This window comes from Lissotriton vulgaris, chromosome 6 (genome assembly GCF_964263255.1).
Source record: "Lissotriton vulgaris chromosome 6, aLisVul1.2, whole genome shotgun sequence".
Lineage (NCBI taxonomy): Eukaryota > Metazoa > Chordata > Amphibia > Caudata > Salamandridae > Lissotriton > Lissotriton vulgaris.
In genome coordinates, this window is record NC_141694.1 from 1764301623 (window position 1) to 1764320743 (window position 19121).

Below are 19121 nucleotides of genomic sequence, written 5' to 3' on the forward strand. Positions count from 1 at the left end.
ATGGTCGGTGTGAAATTAACCGAATTTAGGCATTGCTACTTTTTAGGAAAAGTAATTGGATAGGCGTTCAGCAAGGTTTGCGCTTGTCCAATTATCTTTCCAATGGTTATACAGGACCATTGGCATGATTACTTCATATGTACATCACCCTGTTTTACATTTAGGTGTACAACACCCAACTAGAGCTAAATTTAAGGAAGAACTCAGTGGGTCTGACTAACGTACAGCAGACCCCATGCTCAATGCATGCATGTCGTAAGTAGGTGGTGGATTCCAGCTTGTGACTGCCACCCAGGAACCATGCTCTAACCTAGCAAAAACTGTGAAAACATCTAGGATTTGTTTGTACCATCTGAAACTCTCAGGACGTATTCTACCTTGTGTTTGTTTGTACCATGTGAAACTCTCAGGACTGATTCTACCTTGTGTTTGTATCTACCATCTGAAACTCTCAGGACGGATTCTACCTTGTGTTTGTATCTACCATCTGAAACTCTCAGGACGGATTCTACCTTGTGTTTGTATCTACCATCTGAATCTCTGAGGATGGATTCAACCTTGTGTTTGTTTGTACCATCTGAAACTCTCAGACGGATTCTACCTTGTGTTTGTTTGTACCATCTGAAACTCTGAAGACGGATTCTACCTTGTGTTTGTTTGTACCATCTGAAACTCTCAGGACGGATTCTACCTTGTGTTGTTTCTTCCATCTGAAACTCTCAGGACGGATTCTACCTTGTGTTTGTTTCTTCCATCTGAAACTCTCAGGACGGATTCTACCTTGTGTTTGTTTCTTCCATCTATAACTCTCAGGACGGATTCTACCTTTTGTTTGTTTGTACCATCTGAAACTCTCAGGACAGATTCTACCTTGTGTTTGTTTCTTCCATCTGAAACTCTCAGGACTGATTCTACTTTGTGTTTGTTTCTACCATCTGAAACTCTTAGGACGGATTCTACCGTGTGTTTGTTTCTACTATCTGACCCTGATTCCACAGTGTGTTTATTTTTTTACCATTGGAAACTCTTAAAACAGATTTTACCTTGTGTTTATATCTTCCATCTAAACCTCTTAGGACGATTCTACCATGTATTTTTTACCATTGGAAACTCTTAGGATGGTGTTTGTGTATCCATCGAAAACTCTTAGGCCGGATTCTAATGTGCGTTTGTTTCTACCATCGGAAACTCTTAAGACTGATTCTACCTTGTGATTTTATCTACCATCTGAAACTCTTAAGACGGATTCTACTGCATGTTTGTATCTACGATCTAAAACTCCTAGGACGGATTCTACTGTGAGTTTGTTTCTACCACGGAAACACGTGGGATAGATTCTATCTTGGGTTTGTATCTACCATCTGAAACTCTTAGGACGGATTGTACCATGTGTTTTTTTGTTACCATCGGAAGCTCTTAGGATGGTGCTTGTATCTACCATTGAAAACTTTTAGGCTGGATTCTACCTTGTGTTTGTTTTTACCATCTTAAACTCTTAGGACAGATTCTACCTTGTATTTTGTATCTACCATGTGAAACTCTTAGGACGGATTCTACCTTGTGTTGGTGTCTACCATCGGAAACTCTTAGCTGGGAAGCTACCTTGTGTTTGGTTCTACTATCTCTTAGGACAAATTTTGCTTTTTCAGGAGCTGCACCTGTACGTCCCTACAATAAGTTGGAGTATTAAAATTAAATTTATTTGGAAGTACCCACTAAGATGGTTGGATTTATGGAGTGAATCCAGAATGCATCTGCCAGACTCATCACTGACCTGAGAAAAAGGGGATACATTCTGCATCTCCCCATCAGGAAAATACTTGCTTTCAATGCCCTGGTAATTCTTCAAAGGGTGGCATCTGATAACAAACCAAAAGTTAGGTGGCATAAACCAACTTGTACCCTCAGACCAGTGATTAATTTGTAAAAAAAAGTAAGTGCCAGGGCTCTCATCAGGAGGCAGCTTGCACCAGCCTATTTCTCCTATTAGTGCAGCCTAGAACAGAGCCAATAACTAACCATGAAATTGGGGAGAGAATGTGGCATAATGACCAGTGCTGCTAACTTTGGCGCTGGGGAACCAGGTTCGAATCTCTGCATCGTCTCAACATCCTGTGATACTGGACAAATCACGTAATCTCCCTGTGCCTACCATAAATGAATGTTTCTTTAACTGGTGCTCATGAAAAGCTCCGGTGTTGATGATTAAGTGCTGGTGCTGATCCCCAGAAGCCCTCGGCTCAAATTAAGCACTGCCTCAGGCCAGGCGGCCGTTCTTTCTCATCGCCCACCTTCCAAAAGAGCCAGCCCTGGAGACAGAGTGTTCTCATTTGCATTCACTTTCCACTTTCATAAGGAATCATATTGAAGACTTCAAAATCCTGATTGTCACCCTGCCGATGCTCCAGCAGCTCTGAAGCCCGGCCACTTGTATTCTCCTATTGTGACTGTCCTAAGAACCCTCGGTGTACGCTGCATTTAACAACCTTAAAATAGCAGGTGTGCCCTGCTTGATTTCTGCTTGGTGGCACTTCTTCAGAAAGTAGTGGTGCTTCTGCAACAAGGCACGGAAGGCCTGACTTGTGAACACTTACAAGACCAAACCTGATACTGTGTTTCATTTCTTGCGGAGTAAACTGTCGAAAAATTAAGAAATCAAATGTGAAATACCCACTTTATTAAATAGCTGTCAAATAAATAGAACACCTATTTATAGGAAAATAAGTGTAATCCAAAGTTTAAAATGTCGAGAAATGTATGTAAAAAATGGGAATGGAAGGCAGTTATTTTGGTTTTCAGGAGTAGGTAAGCAGATAAATTACAAAACACAATCAGGAGAAAGTGCAGGCAGATAGATGCATTGACGCATATAAAGAAATGTAATGTATGGACTTCTATAGAAGTGACACCCAATCTATTATCTTCTAAGTCACTCACACCCAAAGCATTAATGACGGAATGAAAATACCTTAAGAAGAACACTGGTAGTCTGGTGTCCTATCTTTGCAGCTTCTGTTCCAGTACAATGCAGACAATTCATGTGCAATGTTCTGGACAGTTCTTAGTGCATCACCATTTTGTCAATAGATTTCCTGCCAGGATCCACATCAGCATCCAGGGGTTCAGAAGAATGAATGGCAACAGAGATTATGTTGCTGCAGTGCTTAATTTGAGCCGGTGGTTTTCAGTGCTCGGCATTGACACTTAAGTCTCAACACCGGCATTCATAACAGTTCACCACATGGTGGTGCTGTCTAACTTTGAAATGAACACAACAGTTGGCTAATAATTCAATATACATTAAAAATGAATAATATCTGCTTCCCATGTCAATTTTATAGCTTTTTTTTTAAAGAATATGTTTTATTTTTTCCATTCCACCATTGTCAAGGTTACAACTATAATGTGACACTTTGCCTCATTTATGAAAGAAGAACAAACTTTGTAGCCATCCCACCCCTTCCCACACTGTTTTCAGAGAAGTCGCCCACCCCCTTGAGATCCCTCGTTTTTCAGGCTCTATTTTCCGCACGGGTAATAATGCTAGTACCTTTTTCGCTATATCTGAATCATCCCTGATATTTGGAGCACCTCCCTATTTGGATCAGAAATCCACTGGATCTAGAACTCCCACTGCAGTCTCGAAACTCACTACGGACTCCCAGCATGTTGTCAGATCCTCTTCTGCGTTTTCATCCACCCTACACCCCCGTAGCCTGACTTCCGCTTCTATTGCCCATTCTTTGACAACTTTCGCCCATCTCTGCTTTTGGGACCCGCAGTGCCCATCCATACTATGGCCACTCTTCTTTTTGCCAGTAGTAATACCAATTGTACAAATCTCCAATGCATTGTCCGGTCCTTGCGTTGTTTCAATATCTCCACAAACATGGTAGGTTCTAGCCTCAACGTCACCCTTCTTATATTCTGTAGTGTTTCAGCCACTTGACTCCAGTAAATGTGGACTGTTGGACAGTGCCAGGCTAAGTGTATGAAGGATGCTGGTGTTTTATAGCTTTAGATGGCCTGGAATAGTCTGCATCAAATTAGTTTCACTCACTACCTTTGCGAATAGTGTAAGCATGGTTGCACTTGTACTGTCTTTTTAAATCCAAGATGTGCTGCCATCATAATCTTAATAATAGCTGCTCACTCAAAACAGTGAAATATATGTATTGATTAACAGTTAATACTAATTCTGTTTGTTTAAGGTCATTTAAGTAATCATGAGATCATCCTTGGTTTTAATAGTAGTGCTGTGACTCCATAACATAACATGTGTGTTTGTAAAGCACACATTCACCCAAGGGTATGTTGGCACTGGAGAACAGATGTTTAATGTTACCCAACTCAATGGTACTCATTTTATCGACCTCAGAAGGATGAAAGGCTGAGTGGACCCACTAGAAGTTGAAACTGTGACCATGAGGTCGAACAAAGGTCCCCATAGTTGAAGCATTAGTCCACTAAGCCACCAGAAAGGGGTGCGGATGCCATTAAAGGGAAAGACCGGTATGGGAAGCTTTTACAAAAGAAAACCATTTGTTTGTCAAGTTGACAAACAAATATTTTTTTTGTAAAAGCACCCCATACCGTGCTTTCACTTCAATGTTGGCCACGCCTTTTCTTTAAGATGCAGCTTGTGTAAAGAAAGGTGCGGCTGCAATTAAAGTAAAAGCGTGGTATAGGACTCTTTTCAAAATGAAAAGTATTTGATAAGCAGCATAGCACGATCAGAAGTGCTGCGCTGAGCAGGGAGCATTTTTGAAAGATAAAGCGTAGCGTCCATGATCATGTGCTGTGCTGTCATGAAAACAGGGTGGGTTAGGGAGAGCCTGTCGGGCCTGCAAAAGCAGCTAGATCAAAGACATTAAAGAAAATAGTGCCCACAAACTGTAGATAAAACAGACCGTGTAACAACACAAGTAAAAAGTACAGTTCTCATGGGAGGTTACAAAAGCAGACAAGGCAATACTAAGGAGGGACTAACAAGCTTATGAACGAATCAGAAGCAACCATTTATAAAGGACAGTTTCAGGAGCCAATTGAAAAGATGGGTGGAGAGTGGGTGGAGCTTCATGTCCATACCTGAATACAGCAAGCCTTGCAGAGAAGTGCATGTGTGGCCCAGGCTCGACCTAAAAATATTTTGTTAAACATTCTCAAAGGGAAGGAGTCCCGTGGAGACCCCTTCTCATTTGCTAATGGTTACCCCTACCTTTCAGAAGGTGGTAAAATATCAATGTTTTGCAACCATAATTCGGGCACAAAACAATAATACATACAAGGCCTTTAACACGCCCCTTCCAAATACCGAACTGTAAAACCAAATTGTTACAGAATCACAGTTTGGCTTTGTACATTTCAATTTTTTTTTTACAGTCACGAATGCCTGATTCCACGAATCGGCCCCTAGTCCTATATGGACTTTATGTCCTCAGCAAAATATTTTAGCTTCTAAACGACTAGTATCATTTTAATATGCTTATAGGCATGTTTGTGAACTGAAAGGTTTACTGACAACAATACCTAGATACTATTTAGCAGCGTTTTACGTGGCATTAAGGTGCAGAAAGTGTTCTTACCTAAAGTAGGCCATTTGGAAAATGAGATAAAACACAGATCATACCACAGGCATTTGACTCTTCATTGTACATTGTTCAAACATCAATTGCATGCACCATTCATTATCAAAAGGGGAAAGTTTTATTACATTAAACAATACTAATATAGTGCATGTTTCATTTGCTTAGTTTATACCTGAACCTGTTTTATGTTTTTCTAGATGTCCCTGTCTGTAGACTTAGGCTCAAATCGGAAGCCTTCTATCCGGCCAGATTGGGCTTCTCACCAACCGTCTGGATATCCTGTCTCCAAGTCAACAGCGAAGACCCTTGCGCAGAGCACAGAGTGGAATGCTGGGATACGGCCGGCACCCGTAAGACCTCCTGTACCCAAAATGAGCGAAAGAGCAAAAAAGGCCTGCGCAAGAACAGAGCGGAGCTCTCCATGTTAGTAAGATGCATTGTAGATACTATGGTTTGCTGTCAAATGTGTGGAAAAAACACCATGGGAACAATAAACACAGAATTGGTAGTCTTCAGTATAACACCAGGCTATTTTATCACAGCCTCCACCCCTCCCACTGTGTACTATCTCCTATGCTTCTCTTCCTCTGCCTCTATTGGTTTTTTCTCCTTGGTATCTCTTTTTCTCATTCTTCCTAATCTACATCTCCTGCTGTGGATGAGTTGACCCATGTCATCAGCAAAACAACATGCTGTGCTGGCTGTTATGTTATAGAGGCCAGTTCAACATGACTTCTTGTTCTGCAGAAAGAAGCCTCAGACCTAGGCTTTTTAATGTACAACAAAAGAATGTGCATACACCTATTTCGGCCCAGATGTACCAAGTCTGATCTGAGAGAGGGAAAGAGCTTCTTTCAAGGAGTGACAGGATAATATCTTACTAGTACCTCATGATCACACACAATGGTTTCATGTACCTGTTTTACACCTATGCCAACAGATATGGAGCAAGGCAGAATGCCCTATGGATGGATGGACTACCAATCTATTTATTTTAAAGACTCTCACTCACGCTGTTAGTGGCATGCTTCATTATTGGTTCTCTTCCTGGTCCCTATAATCTAGGATGGACTCAACCATGTTCTAGGGAGCACTTTTGAGATTATCGGACAGGGGTCCTTATATGAAAATACCTCAGAGATGCCCCAGTTTCCCTTTAATGTTGGGCGACCTAGGTATGGTTAAAAAAAATGCAAGAGTGGATGTGAACAGGGGATTATTGCCCATACACCTTATATGGAGTTGCCATGTTTCAGCCTTTAAAGAGAGCCTCTCTTGGTCCTTGGCTTTAATCAGGACCTATATCTTTCCCTGTTATGAATTTATTGTGGTGTTCTTTCCCTAAACGCAAGTGAACATGTTTAAGGACAAGGCAAAACACAAAGGGCCTAATTACAATGTTGGTCGTAAAGCCTCCGACCAACATTGTAGGTTTAAAGTCTTACCGCCGTATTACAATGACAGCGGTTGGATTTTAAAGCGGCCGGGGATTGGGTAACCCGACGAGTTTCCTAAGGGCACATGGAGCCCGCTGGCCAGTCGGAAAGCCCTCATAATCCCTTAAGGATGGCGTTTCCGCAGTCGGGATTATGATGGCACTTTTCGACAGCAGTTCCATATCGGCCTTTCTGACATGGAACTGCTGTTGGAAAGTGTCTTCGGGGGCCACTAGCAGGGTTCCCTCCCCCCCTGGTTGGTTTCCCATCTGCAGCGATTTCAGTAGGAGGAAACTCCGACCGACATCGTAATCAGGGCAAAAGAATACCAGCTTCCTTTGCTGGTCGTATGATGCCCTTATTAGTGCCTGAAAGACATGATTACAATGGTCACTGTAGATTCACATTGTATGTTACACTCACTTACGTAGTTATTATACCTTGTGTAGAGATATATTATGATCTGTTTACAAGCGAATCATCATCACGCACCTCTACATACAGCATGCTGAGAAACCATTTGAGACCCCTTGTTTCTTAGGGGTTAGTGATGCATTCATAATTATAATATGCATACATATACAAACACATACATATTTTGCTGGCTCATTTTGCAAAGTTTATATATTTATAATCTCCAGTGGCGTAACAAAACTTGAGAGGCCCCCCTGCAAAGTGCATAGAGGAGCCCCCCCCTCTGGACTCACTTAGGAGCTGCCAGGGCACTGTTGTGAGGGTGCCCCCTGGAGCTCAGACCCTCCCGCACTGTGGGGGCCTTTGTTAATCCACTGATAATATCTCACTCTTGTTAAGCTTAGGGTGCTGTTTCATAGGAATATAGGGGAAACTTGTCCCTGGACTCACACTCTGGACAGAGGTGGGTGGAAAAAAAGAAGGTAAATCCCCCGTTTATTTAAAGGTTAATTAGTATGTTACCTGTGTCAGAGTGTACAACTTCTAGCCATAGACCATACCACCTTGCTACATATCTGTTAGCGTAGGTGTAAAACAAGTACAAGATATTGCTGCGTGTGATTACAGGGAGTTTTCTCACTCAAAATCAAGGACATTATTTTCTTTTCCTGATTGGGTCCACTTTGCCTCATAAATGCCATGATTGAAGAAATTAGATGTGGACGCACCACCCAAAATAGTGCAGGCGGAGGGGCTTCTGTCACTGTGACCCCTGCAGCCCTGTGGAAGATAATCTGTCAATTAAATGTTTCATATGGCCAAGTAAGCTGAATGAGGCTTGGAGAATGCAGGTTAGGCAGACAGGAGCACCATCAAATTGAGGCGCGTCTATCATCCCGCTAAATTCAAAATGAGGCCCAAACGCCTCTGTAAGAGAAATAGGAGATATTACCAAACGAAAGAAAGCACAAAGATCTTCCTCTTAAATACCTCCAACCAAACAAGGAAGATTTTCAGTATCTTTAAAGAAATGTCTCACCCTGAGACCATGAAGAACAGCACTTGTGCATTAAGACAACATTGCAATGACCTGGATTTCCTAGAGACCAAAACCAGCAATATTTGAGAGCCCTTCTCCAGCAACCCAACACCAGATCACTGTCCAACTCCACCTCAGTCCACTGCCACAGAATCCAGACCACTGGATAATGAAGAGGTGCTAATATTAACCACCAAGACAAAATCATCCTGCTTACTTATGGAACTGAGCTTGGTCCCGTACATCCAACAGTTTTTGCCATCACTAATTGGGGACATCACAAACATGATAAATGATGCCATCATCATTGGAGCCCCGAAAAAAAGCAATCAGATCCTGGAAAATTGCAGACCAAGCTCTAAACTCTCATACTCTAGCTCAACTATAGAAAAAAGAAGTCATGAGACTGGTCCAAGAAAATATGGACCATACTTGTGTCCTCCATGATCACCAGTTCAGATTCAGACCAGCAAAGACCAGTAAGTCTGAGTTAACCAAGATCCAAGGAGCCACCATCCTCAACATGGACAGAGAGCAAAATTGTCTTTATACCACTTAACTACTCCATCGCCTATGAAATCATGGACCTGAGAATCCTCCTGAAGAGGCTGAATTATTGGGCATGTGTGTCTGGCACTGCAATGGCGTGTATCAGATGTATTATTTTCTAAGGCACCAGAGGAACAATCTTCATGATTCCTTGAGCATTACGAAATTCATTTGTAAATCTTTCTACTACTGCCCCGATCATGTGTTCCATTTGATGAAGGAGAGAAGCCTACGCACGAAAAGAGTCAAAACAGAAATTCTAGTGAAAGGATGGATGGAACCAAACTTGCTGCCCTTTTATAGCTCATAAGGTTTGGAAAGTCCCAGTCTTCTTGCACAAAAGTAAGGAACTTGGGAATCATCTTCAACATAAAATTCTCATTTGCGCCTAACGTCAGCGTGGTGATTAAAATAGTCAGCACACAACTTTTGGTCCTCTACAAAGTCCTTACTTTTCAAGCCGGTCACTGAACACAACTTGAGAGAGTGTTGGTGACAATGGATTACTGTAAAACAAGCTATGCAGGGCTACCACAGAAACTCAATGACAGGCTCAAAAGGTTTCAGAACCAAGCACAGATGATGGCGAATGCAGTGTAGTCCTGTCTAAGATGTCAAACTGAGGCGAGAGACTTCATCCATACGATATGGTCCTATAGGAGCATTCACCCTTATTTGCAAGCTTTGATCAGCGCACTGCAATGTGTTCCGTGTCACTGAAAAGGCATTCCTTGTGCTAGGACTGGCGCTTGCCAAACGAGACAATGAGGAAAACTTGGAAAGGTCCAACTGCACCAATTGTGGAAAAGTGGAAGGGGAGTCTTGAAACATTTTGCATACTAGAACTTCCAAATTCCGAGGCCATAGGATGTCCCCATAAAAACATTTGGGAGAAATGATCTAAGTACTGAAGAAGGGATTGATGCGCAAGATTATGATGGTTAACACAAAGATCCATGTTTGTCAGAACGCAATAACTGGCGCCTTAGTGAGTGAATTAGACTGAAGTAGAACTTGTGGTTTGTGAATGCATTATACGGTAAGAGATGCATGTAAATAAGCAGAGTAATGATAAATAGATAAACTATGCTTTTATTTCTAAACGCTATTATGTCTGGAAATACTAAGAAAAATATATTTTTTTTTAAAACACAAGCCTCCAGAATAAGCTTGAACCTTTGACAAGGTGACAACCTCAAACCAGCCGTAAAGTGCTGCATTGGATCCCTGTGGATGCTCAATCAATCAATCAGGGATTTGTGAAGCGCACTACTCACCCGTGAGGGTCTCAAAGAGCTGGGGGGAGTTGGGGTAATTCGGGCAGCTCTGGCTCATCTGAAGAGCCTGGTCTTGAGGCTCTTCCTGAATGCTTACAGTGTGGGGGTTTGTCGGATGCTGAGGGCAGGGCTTTAAGTGGGATGAAAAAACTGGGGGGGTCTCTCAAAGGGGCGTGGCCAGTATAATTAGGGGCGTGGCTTTACATCACTTACGCAAAAAATCTGTGCTAGGCATAGTGTGCCGCCCGACTTGTAATTTGCTGTTTCCGTCATTGCATCCAGATATTTGATACAAGTAACATCATACCTACAATAAGTAAGGAATATTGGCTTTGTCAATGGTTATTACTTGTAGAAGATAAATAAGCTGCAACTATGACTTGTATATAATATTGACAAAGCTTCCAATTAAATCCCTGGTGACCCTACCACAATGTTGCTGCTCCTGAGTTTCACAAAGAAAAGGGAAATCCAGAAAGAAAATGACTCTTAAAGGATTTCCCTTCCCCCACAACGCTCCCCTGGCATGACGTCATGCTGTAACTTCTCTACTACTGAGAAGTGAGCAGTGTGAGCAGCGCACATCCATGTGCCTGGTGCTGTCTCGAAACGGCCCGGGTCTCTATTAGGCTTTGTTTTGAGCCATGGCACTTTTTTCCGGGCTGCAGTGACAGCAAACAGCAGTCATTGCAGTCCGGGAAAAAAAAAAACGGGCTGCCTGTGTCAGGGCTCAAAACAGAGCCCGATAGAGACCTGTTTCGAGGCCCCCTGAAAAAAACTGCCGGTGCTCAGACCCCTTGAGACCCGGCCCACTTAAAACCCTGGCTGAGGGGGAGTTCGTTCCAGGTCTTGGTTGCGATGTAGGAGAAGGATCTTCCTCCTATTCTGGCTCTGCGGATGCAGAGGATTTCGGCCAGTGCACGGTTGGCAGAGCGGAGGTTTCTCTTGGGGGCATAGAAGGAGATTCTTTTGGTGAGATATTGGGGTCCGGTGTTGTGGAGGGCTATGTAAGCGTGTGTAACCAGCTTGAAAGGCACTCTTTTTTCGATTGTGAGCCAGTGGAGGTCTCTTAGAGCTGGGTGATGTGGTCTTGTCATGGGATGCTGAGGACAAGTCTGGCTGCAGCGTTCTGAATGGTCCGGAGTTTGTGGAGTTGAGATTTGTTGATTCCGGCGTAGAGGGCCTTCCCGTAGTCCAGTCTGCTGTTTATGAGTGTGTGGGTGACGGTCTTTCTGGATTCGGGGGGATCCATTTGAAGGTCTTGCTGGGTATGCAGAGGGTGTTGAAGCACGTGGAGGATACGGCGTTGAATTGTCGGCTCATGGTGAGGAAGGAGTCCAGTATGATGCTGAGGTTGTGGGCGTGGTCCGTGGATGTGGGAGGGCGGGGGGCACTAGGTGTCATTCCACAGGGAGGGGGTTGGTCCGAGGACGAGGCATTACGTTTTTTCCGAGTTGAGCTTCAGGCAGCTGCTGCTCATCCAGGATGCGATGTCCTTCATTCCTTTGTGAAAACTGTGTCTGGTGATGTTTGGTTCCTTGGTGAGGGAGAGGATGAGCTGGGTGTCATCGGCGTAGGATACTATGCTGAGTTCATGTTTTCTGACAGTGTTGCGTTTGGGGCCAATTATAATTCATGGTCATCTGGTTCACAAAGTCCGCAGAAGGCAAGATCCAGAATACTTAAGGCTCCTTGGTCCACCACTGTGCCCAATTAGGAATGACCACTCAATTACTACATGCGCGTCACCCAACAGTGCTACAGATGGCAGATACACCATATCATATCCTTGGGAGACATGAATGTGACTGTGGGATGCCCTGAACTGAAGCCTGAGAGACAATTCTAACTCATGCAATTGAGAAAACAATTGAAAGTGGAACTTTTCAAACCTGCCTGTAACTCACCTTAAGCAGGAACAATGTCATGAATAAAGAGCATTGGGGAAGGCTCCACCTCACTGATCCGGCTCCAACACCCCACTTAAACAACAGCAGGCTTTCTGTTCATTACTTTCAGCACTCTGAAGTAATCAAAGGGGGTATGCAATGCTCTATGAGACTCCCACGTACATAAATTATATCTGCAATATGCATAATATATGTGTGTGATTTATGATGTGTTGAATGCTGTCAGAAGGTTCTCTTAGTCTCTCTTTGCTCTCTTCTCTTCTTTCCATTTCTTCCTCCAAGATTTCTTTCATCATCCTACATTTGGTTACTTCTGTTCTTGCTCAGAAACATCTCATTCTTTGGTGACTTCATTCTCTTTCTCCTTTCATATCTCAATTTATTTTTGTCTTCTCCTTTTCTCATGCTTTCCTTTCTTTATGTACCCTTTTATACTTCTCCTTTGTATGTCGCCTGCTCCTCCTAGGCTGTGTCTCTTCCTCCACTCTCATGTATTTTTTAAGTTTCCTCCTCCCTCTCATCCTCACCTCTCAATAGAGGACTTCTTAAAGTCTATTCACTCCCAGTGGAACTACCAACAATTAAGATGGGAAGTTCACATTGTTACTAAAATTAGTATTAATTGATTTTGCTCCCTAAAAAAAGGAACCTTGGTGCACATTTTCTGCGAGTAATCGAGGTGGACCAGGCATTCCTTCTACGATGCCAACATAAGTCTGTGGAAGTGGTTATTGAAGCAGGAAAAAAGTTTGTCATCACAAAGAATGGTGCAGGAATGAGTTATCTATCCTGTTACGCCTTTCTGGATAGCAGATGCTCTAAACTAATTGACAGCGTAATACCTTTAGTGTAGTTCCTTCTAACAAGTGCATTTAGGGATTTATACTAGATTATAGCGTTTTCTCAGTTAAATCACATTTGATACATGTCCCAGGGGGGGTTCCGGTTGTTGTTCCAGGCCTTCAATTATCTCGGTGTTAGGAGTAAAGACAAACGTAGGGGCTTTGAGTAAGGACTTTAAAGAAGGTTTTATTGGAATGTAAGTCTTTTTCTGCATAACAGGCTTATCAATCCGGTAGGGGAAAACAGTCTTGCAAAGAGTTCAACAAAATAACGGTAGGGTTTGGGACACATCCGACGGTAGCTCTGAAAGACCAATGGTAGGGCTTCGGGCCAGTTCTTCTCTCCCGTTGCAGCACGGCGTGGTCCGACAGGTCCGCCAACACCTAAAAGCGAAAAGACAGACAAGAAGACTAAGGTTACTGGGACGTCCAATACGTACAACTTGTTAAGGGAGGGGGGTGTGAAGGAAACCCAGTGCAAGTGAACCCTCTAACGAGGCGCAGTGCTCTCAGTGCTCGTGAGGGGAAGGGCACAAGGGATACAAGGTACACTCCGAGGCGGTAACTATTCAGTAGGGACGCTACTACGTCCAACCCACCCTGCTACCCGACCCCGTACCTTGTCCAGCCACGTTCCTCCCTCGGGACCGTGGCAGGGCGAAGCACCGGAACGTTGGCCTCCTGGCTTCTCGAACACAGCAGGGCTCGTCTGCAGCTCGTCCTCCTTCCTGGTCTCACTCGCGTTGATCCTTCCGGTCCGCAAACAATCCTCCTCGAGGGAAACGCCGTCCGCCGAGGAAACAGTGCATCCGCTTTTTGACGTTGCTCCGTAGAGAAGGGGCGTGGCTGACGTACCCGGCTCGTTCCAATTAAATGAGCCGATTCCCATTTCAGGAGGAGTCCAGTATTCGTCTTTCTTCTCGCTCCACTCGGTCTCGGGCAGCTGTGGGGACAATGTGCAAGGTGAGAGGGGAGCAACGGACCACCAGTCCAGATCATTACGGGGTTCACCCAGCACCCCGTCACATATCTCCCCCCCTGGCATCTCCCGATCGGGGAGAGGAAAGACCCTGGACAAAAAGTCAGCATTCCCATTGTCTTTGCCCTTACGATGCTGAACAGAGAATGAGTAGGGCTGTAGTGACAGGAACCACCTCAACACTCTAGAGTTCTGGCTACTGTTCTGGTGGATCCATCTCAAAGGGGCATGGTCAGTATGTAGGAAAAAATGGGTCCCTTCTAGATAGTATTTTAACTTGTCCACTGCCCACTTGATGGCCAATGCCTCCTTCTCAATCGTGGAATAGTTGCATTCCCGAGGAAACAATTTCCGGCTCACATAGAGTATCGGGTGTTCACTCCCGTCCTCACCCAACTGGGACAACACAGCCCCAATGCCCACATTTGAGGCGTCCGTTGCTAGAATGAAGGGCTTAGTATAGTCAGGGGACAGTAGGACAGGTGAAGTAGTCAAGGAGGTTTTCAGGGAATGAAAGGCATTCAGAGCCTCTTGGGATGGCTGCATGAACTTCTTGTTTGTTACTTCTTTCCTCAGGAGATCCGTTAGGGGAGCCGCGGTCTCTGCAAAGTTGGGAATGAACCTACGGTAGTAACCCACCAGTCCTAGGAACGCCCTCATGTCTCTTTTTGTTGCTGGGAAAGGCACCGTCTCTATTGCCCTGATTTTCTCAGTTTGAGGGGCAATGGCCCCGTCTCCCAGAACGTATCCTAGGTAGTTCACTTTGGTGAAGGCGGCCCTCGACTTCTTTGCATTAATATGCAATCCTGCATCCCGTAAGGCCGACAGTATAGTCTGCAAGTGTCTCAAGTGTTCGTGCCAACTAGTGCTGTCTATGACAATGTCATCAAAGTACGCAGAGCTGAAGTTGGTGTATGGCCGCAGTACTTGGTTCATGAGACGTTGAAACGTCGCTGGTGCCCCATGTAGGCCAAAGGGTAGAACTGTAAATTCAAAGGATCCTTCATCGGTCACAAAGGCGGTCTTCTTCCGATCTTCCTCACGAAGAGGCACCTGCCAATACCCCTTCGTGAGGTCAATGGTAGTGATGTAACGGGCGTCGCCTATCTTTTCCACCAGCTCGTCCACTCTGGGTATCGGGTAAGTGTCGAAGTGTGACACCGAGTTTAGGGCCCTGAAATCCATGCAGAATCTCTTCGTGCCATCCGGTTTGGGGATCATGACGATCGGGGAAGACCAGGGACTCTGGGATGGTCGTATTACTCCCAAGTGAAGCATCTCCGAAACTTCCTTCCGAACGGCTTCTCGTCGTGCGGCTGGAATTCTATAGGGCCATTGTTTCACTATCTTTCCTGGTACTGTGTCAATCTTATGTTCCACTAGAGTGGTTCTTCCAGGAGTATCCGAAAATACGTCTGAATAGGGGGTCAACACTTCCTGTAACTCTTCTTTCTGTTTTGGGGACAGATCGTTATTCACAACCAATTGTGGTAACGAGGATGGTACCGGGTCTGCGGGTGCGACCACATGACTGTCTTGAGGGGGAGCCCCTAACCATTCCTTGAGTAGGTTGATATGGTATGTTTGTGTTTTCTTCGGAGATATCTGTAGCCTGTAAGTGGTTTGTCCAATGGCTTCAATCACTTGATAAGGTCCTTGCCATTCATTTTTGGAACTGTTACCTATGGATGGAAGCAGTACCAGAGCCCATTTTCCTACTGCTATCGTACGTAGTTTCTTCCCCTTATCGTAGTTTGTTTTGATTCGCTCTTGTTGCCGGTCGAGCGAAGAATTAGCCAATTCCCTCAGCTTCCCCAGCTTGTTTCGTAGTTGAGTGGTATACTCCAACATTCCTTTCTTCTCCATTGTTTCTTCGGTTTCCCACAGTTCTTTAGTCATTTCCAACAGCGACCGAGGAACTCGTCCATACAGCAATTCAAACGACGAACAGCCTAGACTGCTCTGTTTTTGGGACCTGATCACAAAAAGGGCTAAGGGTAGTAGCCTGTCCCAGGATGGCCCTTCTGCAGACAGCATTTTTTTCAGGGTTGCTTTGAGTGTCTGATTGTATCTTTCTACGAGGCCATCTGTCTGGGGGTGGTATACCGAGGTTTTCAGGTGTTTAACTTTCAAGAGCTGGCACACCTCCTTCATTAATTTGGACGTAAATGGGGTCCCCTGGTCTGTGAGGACCTCTTTTGGAAAACCGACCCGGGAAAACAGTTCTACAAACTTCTCTGCAATGGCTGACGTTGTAGTGGTACGTAGAGGAAATGCTTCCACAAACCTGGTGGCGTAATCGACCACAACCAAAGCATAAAGATGGCCTCGAGGAGTTTTCGGCAGCGGACCGATAAGGTCCATCCCCACTCTTTCGAACGGCGTCCCAATGATAGGCATCCTCTGGAGGGGGGCGGCCGTTGGACGTTGCGTGTTCCTCCTTTGACATATCTCACACTTGGCACAGTAAGTCTGTACATCCTTATAAATGCCGGGCCAAAAGAAATGACGGAGGATTACATCTGTAGTTTTTTCCTTGCCTGTGTGACCGGCTGTTAGATGGGCATGGGCAAAGAACAACACCTGTTCTCTAAAGGACGTTGGTACCAGCAACTGTAGATCCCCCTCATTCTGGGCTTGTCGATACAGCAATTCTTTTTCTATCAAGAACCTGGGGAATGTCTGGTTGGGGTTCCCTTCATTCGCGTGAGCAGACTCCCATGCATTATATAAGGTTCGATCTTCAGCCTGTGCAAAGCGGAAACTTTTGTCCGCGACCCAGGGGTCGGGAGAGAGACTAACGTTTTTTGGAGACTGATTAGTGTTTAAGGTTTCTTTGAAAAGGGAAAGGAATTCAGGATTATCGGTACCAAGTATCATGTCCTCGGGTAGAGAGTCCACCACCCCCACCCGTACTTTACAGGGATCTCTTTGGGGCAAGTACAAAGTTAATTCAGCTACTGGGTAGGGTTTCACGTCGCCATGGACGCAACGTATATACACTGTGGCTGGGGTAGAGACTTGTTCCGGTTTAACAAAACGGTCCTGGACGACCGACTGTCGGCATCCGGAGTCTAACAGAGCTTTCACTATGAGACCGTTCACCTTCATACTCACATAAAAGGCACTACCGAGCTCCGCTGAATACATCACGGTCCTTGGTAGATAGCCCACTTCCATGGGTTCTTCTGTAGGTTTTTTCCGCGGGCACATTCTGGCGATGTGACCCCACTCTCCACATTCGAAACACTGGGGCCCACTGTTCAAGGGGGAGATCATGCCAGCCGGACGGGACCGAAATGCTTCTGTCTTTACTTGGGGTTTCTTGTCAGATTTTGACGGTACCACCGGTTTTTGAGATTTTTCTGTTTTGTCAGTATCCCAAACTACAGTCCGCGGTTGTGCTCTGGAAAAGTGTGACGCCATTTCGATTGCTCGGTTTACGTCCAGATCAGCATGTTGACGAAGCCATCTTTGTGTGGCATAAGGCAGAGCCTCCATGAACTGTTCCAGGTATATCTTGTTTAGGATTTCTTCCTTCGTGCACGTTTCCGGTCTTAGCCACTTGTTGGCGGCCATTCGCAGTCTAAAGAAAAGGGTCTTTGGATTCTCTCCAGGTACTCCTCTCTCTTTACGGAATTTTACTCGGTAGGCCTCCTGGTCTAGACCCAAATGGTCAAGAATGACTTCTTTAATGGTCGAGTAGGTGGTACTCCCCAAGGGGTTGGCGGCCTGATAAGCAGATTGGGCCTCCCCAGTGAGAAGAGGAGCGAGAAAAAACGGCCACTTCTCTTCCGGCCATCCCATAGCCCGGGCCACCCTCTCGAAATTGAGTAGAAAAGCATCGGGATCCTCTCCGGGTATGTATTTTTGTAGGGCTACCCCGCTATGATGAGGGGTAATCTGACGCACTTCTCCTGATACGATTTGAGTGGGAGGCGGCATTGTTTTAAGGCCTTCGAGTTGGGCCGATACTGTGGACTTAATTAAATCCCTATCCGCTTGGGCACATTGTATCTGTTGCTGTACTGCCCACTCGAGCTTCTCTTGGCCTTTAATAATATGGTCTATGAGGGCTTCCATCTCTTTTTGGCAGATGGTAGATGTTTCTGATCCCACTTCTGACACCAGTTGTCCCAGGGGGGGTTCCGGTTGTTGTTCCAGGCCTTCAATTATCTCGGTGTTAGGAGTAAAGACAAACGTAGGGGCTTTGAGTAAGGACTTTAAAGAAGGTTTTATTGGAATGTAAGTCTTTTTCTGCATAACAGGCTTATCAATCCGGTAGGGGAAAACAGTCTTGCAAAGAGTTCAACAAAATAACGGTAGGGTTTGGGACACATCCGACGGTAGCTCTGAAAGACCAATGGTAGGGCTTCGGGCCAGTTCTTCTCTCCCGTTGCAGCACGGCGTGGTCCGACAGGTCCGCCAACACCCAAAAGCGAAAAGACAGACAAGAAGACTAAGGTTACTGGGACGTCCAATACGTACAACTTGTTAAGGGAGGGGGGTGTGAAGGAAACCCAGTGCAAGTGAACCCTCTAACGAGGCGCAGTGCTCTCAGTGCTCGTGAGGGGAAGGGCACAAGGGATACAAGGTACACTCCGAGGCGGTAACTATTCAGTAGGGACGCTACTACGTCCAACCCACCCTGCTACCCGACCCCGTACCTTGTCCAGCCACGTTCCTCCCTCGGGACCGTGGCAGGGCGAAGCACCGGAACGTTGGCCTCCTGGCTTCTCGAACACAGCAGGGCTCGTCTGCAGCTCGTCCTCCTTCCTGGTCTCACTCGCGTTGATCCTTCCGGTCCGCAAACAATCCTCCTCGAGGGAAACGCCGTCCGCCGAGGAAACAGTGCATCCGCTTTTTGACGTTGCTCCGTAGAGAAGGGGCGTGGCTGACGTACCCGGCTCGTTCCAATTAAATGAGCCGATTCCCATTTCAGGAGGAGTCTCGCTCCACTCGGTCTCGGGCAGCTGTGGGGACAATGTGCAAGGTGAGAGGGGAGCAACGGACCACCAGTCCAGATCATTACGGGGTTCACCCAGCACCCCGTCACAATACACAAGGTATTTTTGATGCTATTTACC

General features: G+C 45.3%; 1 protein-coding gene across 1 annotated transcript in view; it reads left to right on the top strand.

Moving 5' to 3' along the window:
* Positions 1–19121, top strand: part of FBXO16 (F-box protein 16) — a 265267-nt gene that overhangs the window by 237154 nt on the left and 8992 nt on the right. Inside the window, exon 7 of the mRNA XM_086928016.1 lies at positions 5786–6011. Within this exon, the coding sequence (XP_086784142.1) occupies positions 5786–6011 (226 nt within the window). The remainder of the gene's footprint in view (positions 1–5785; positions 6012–19121) is intronic.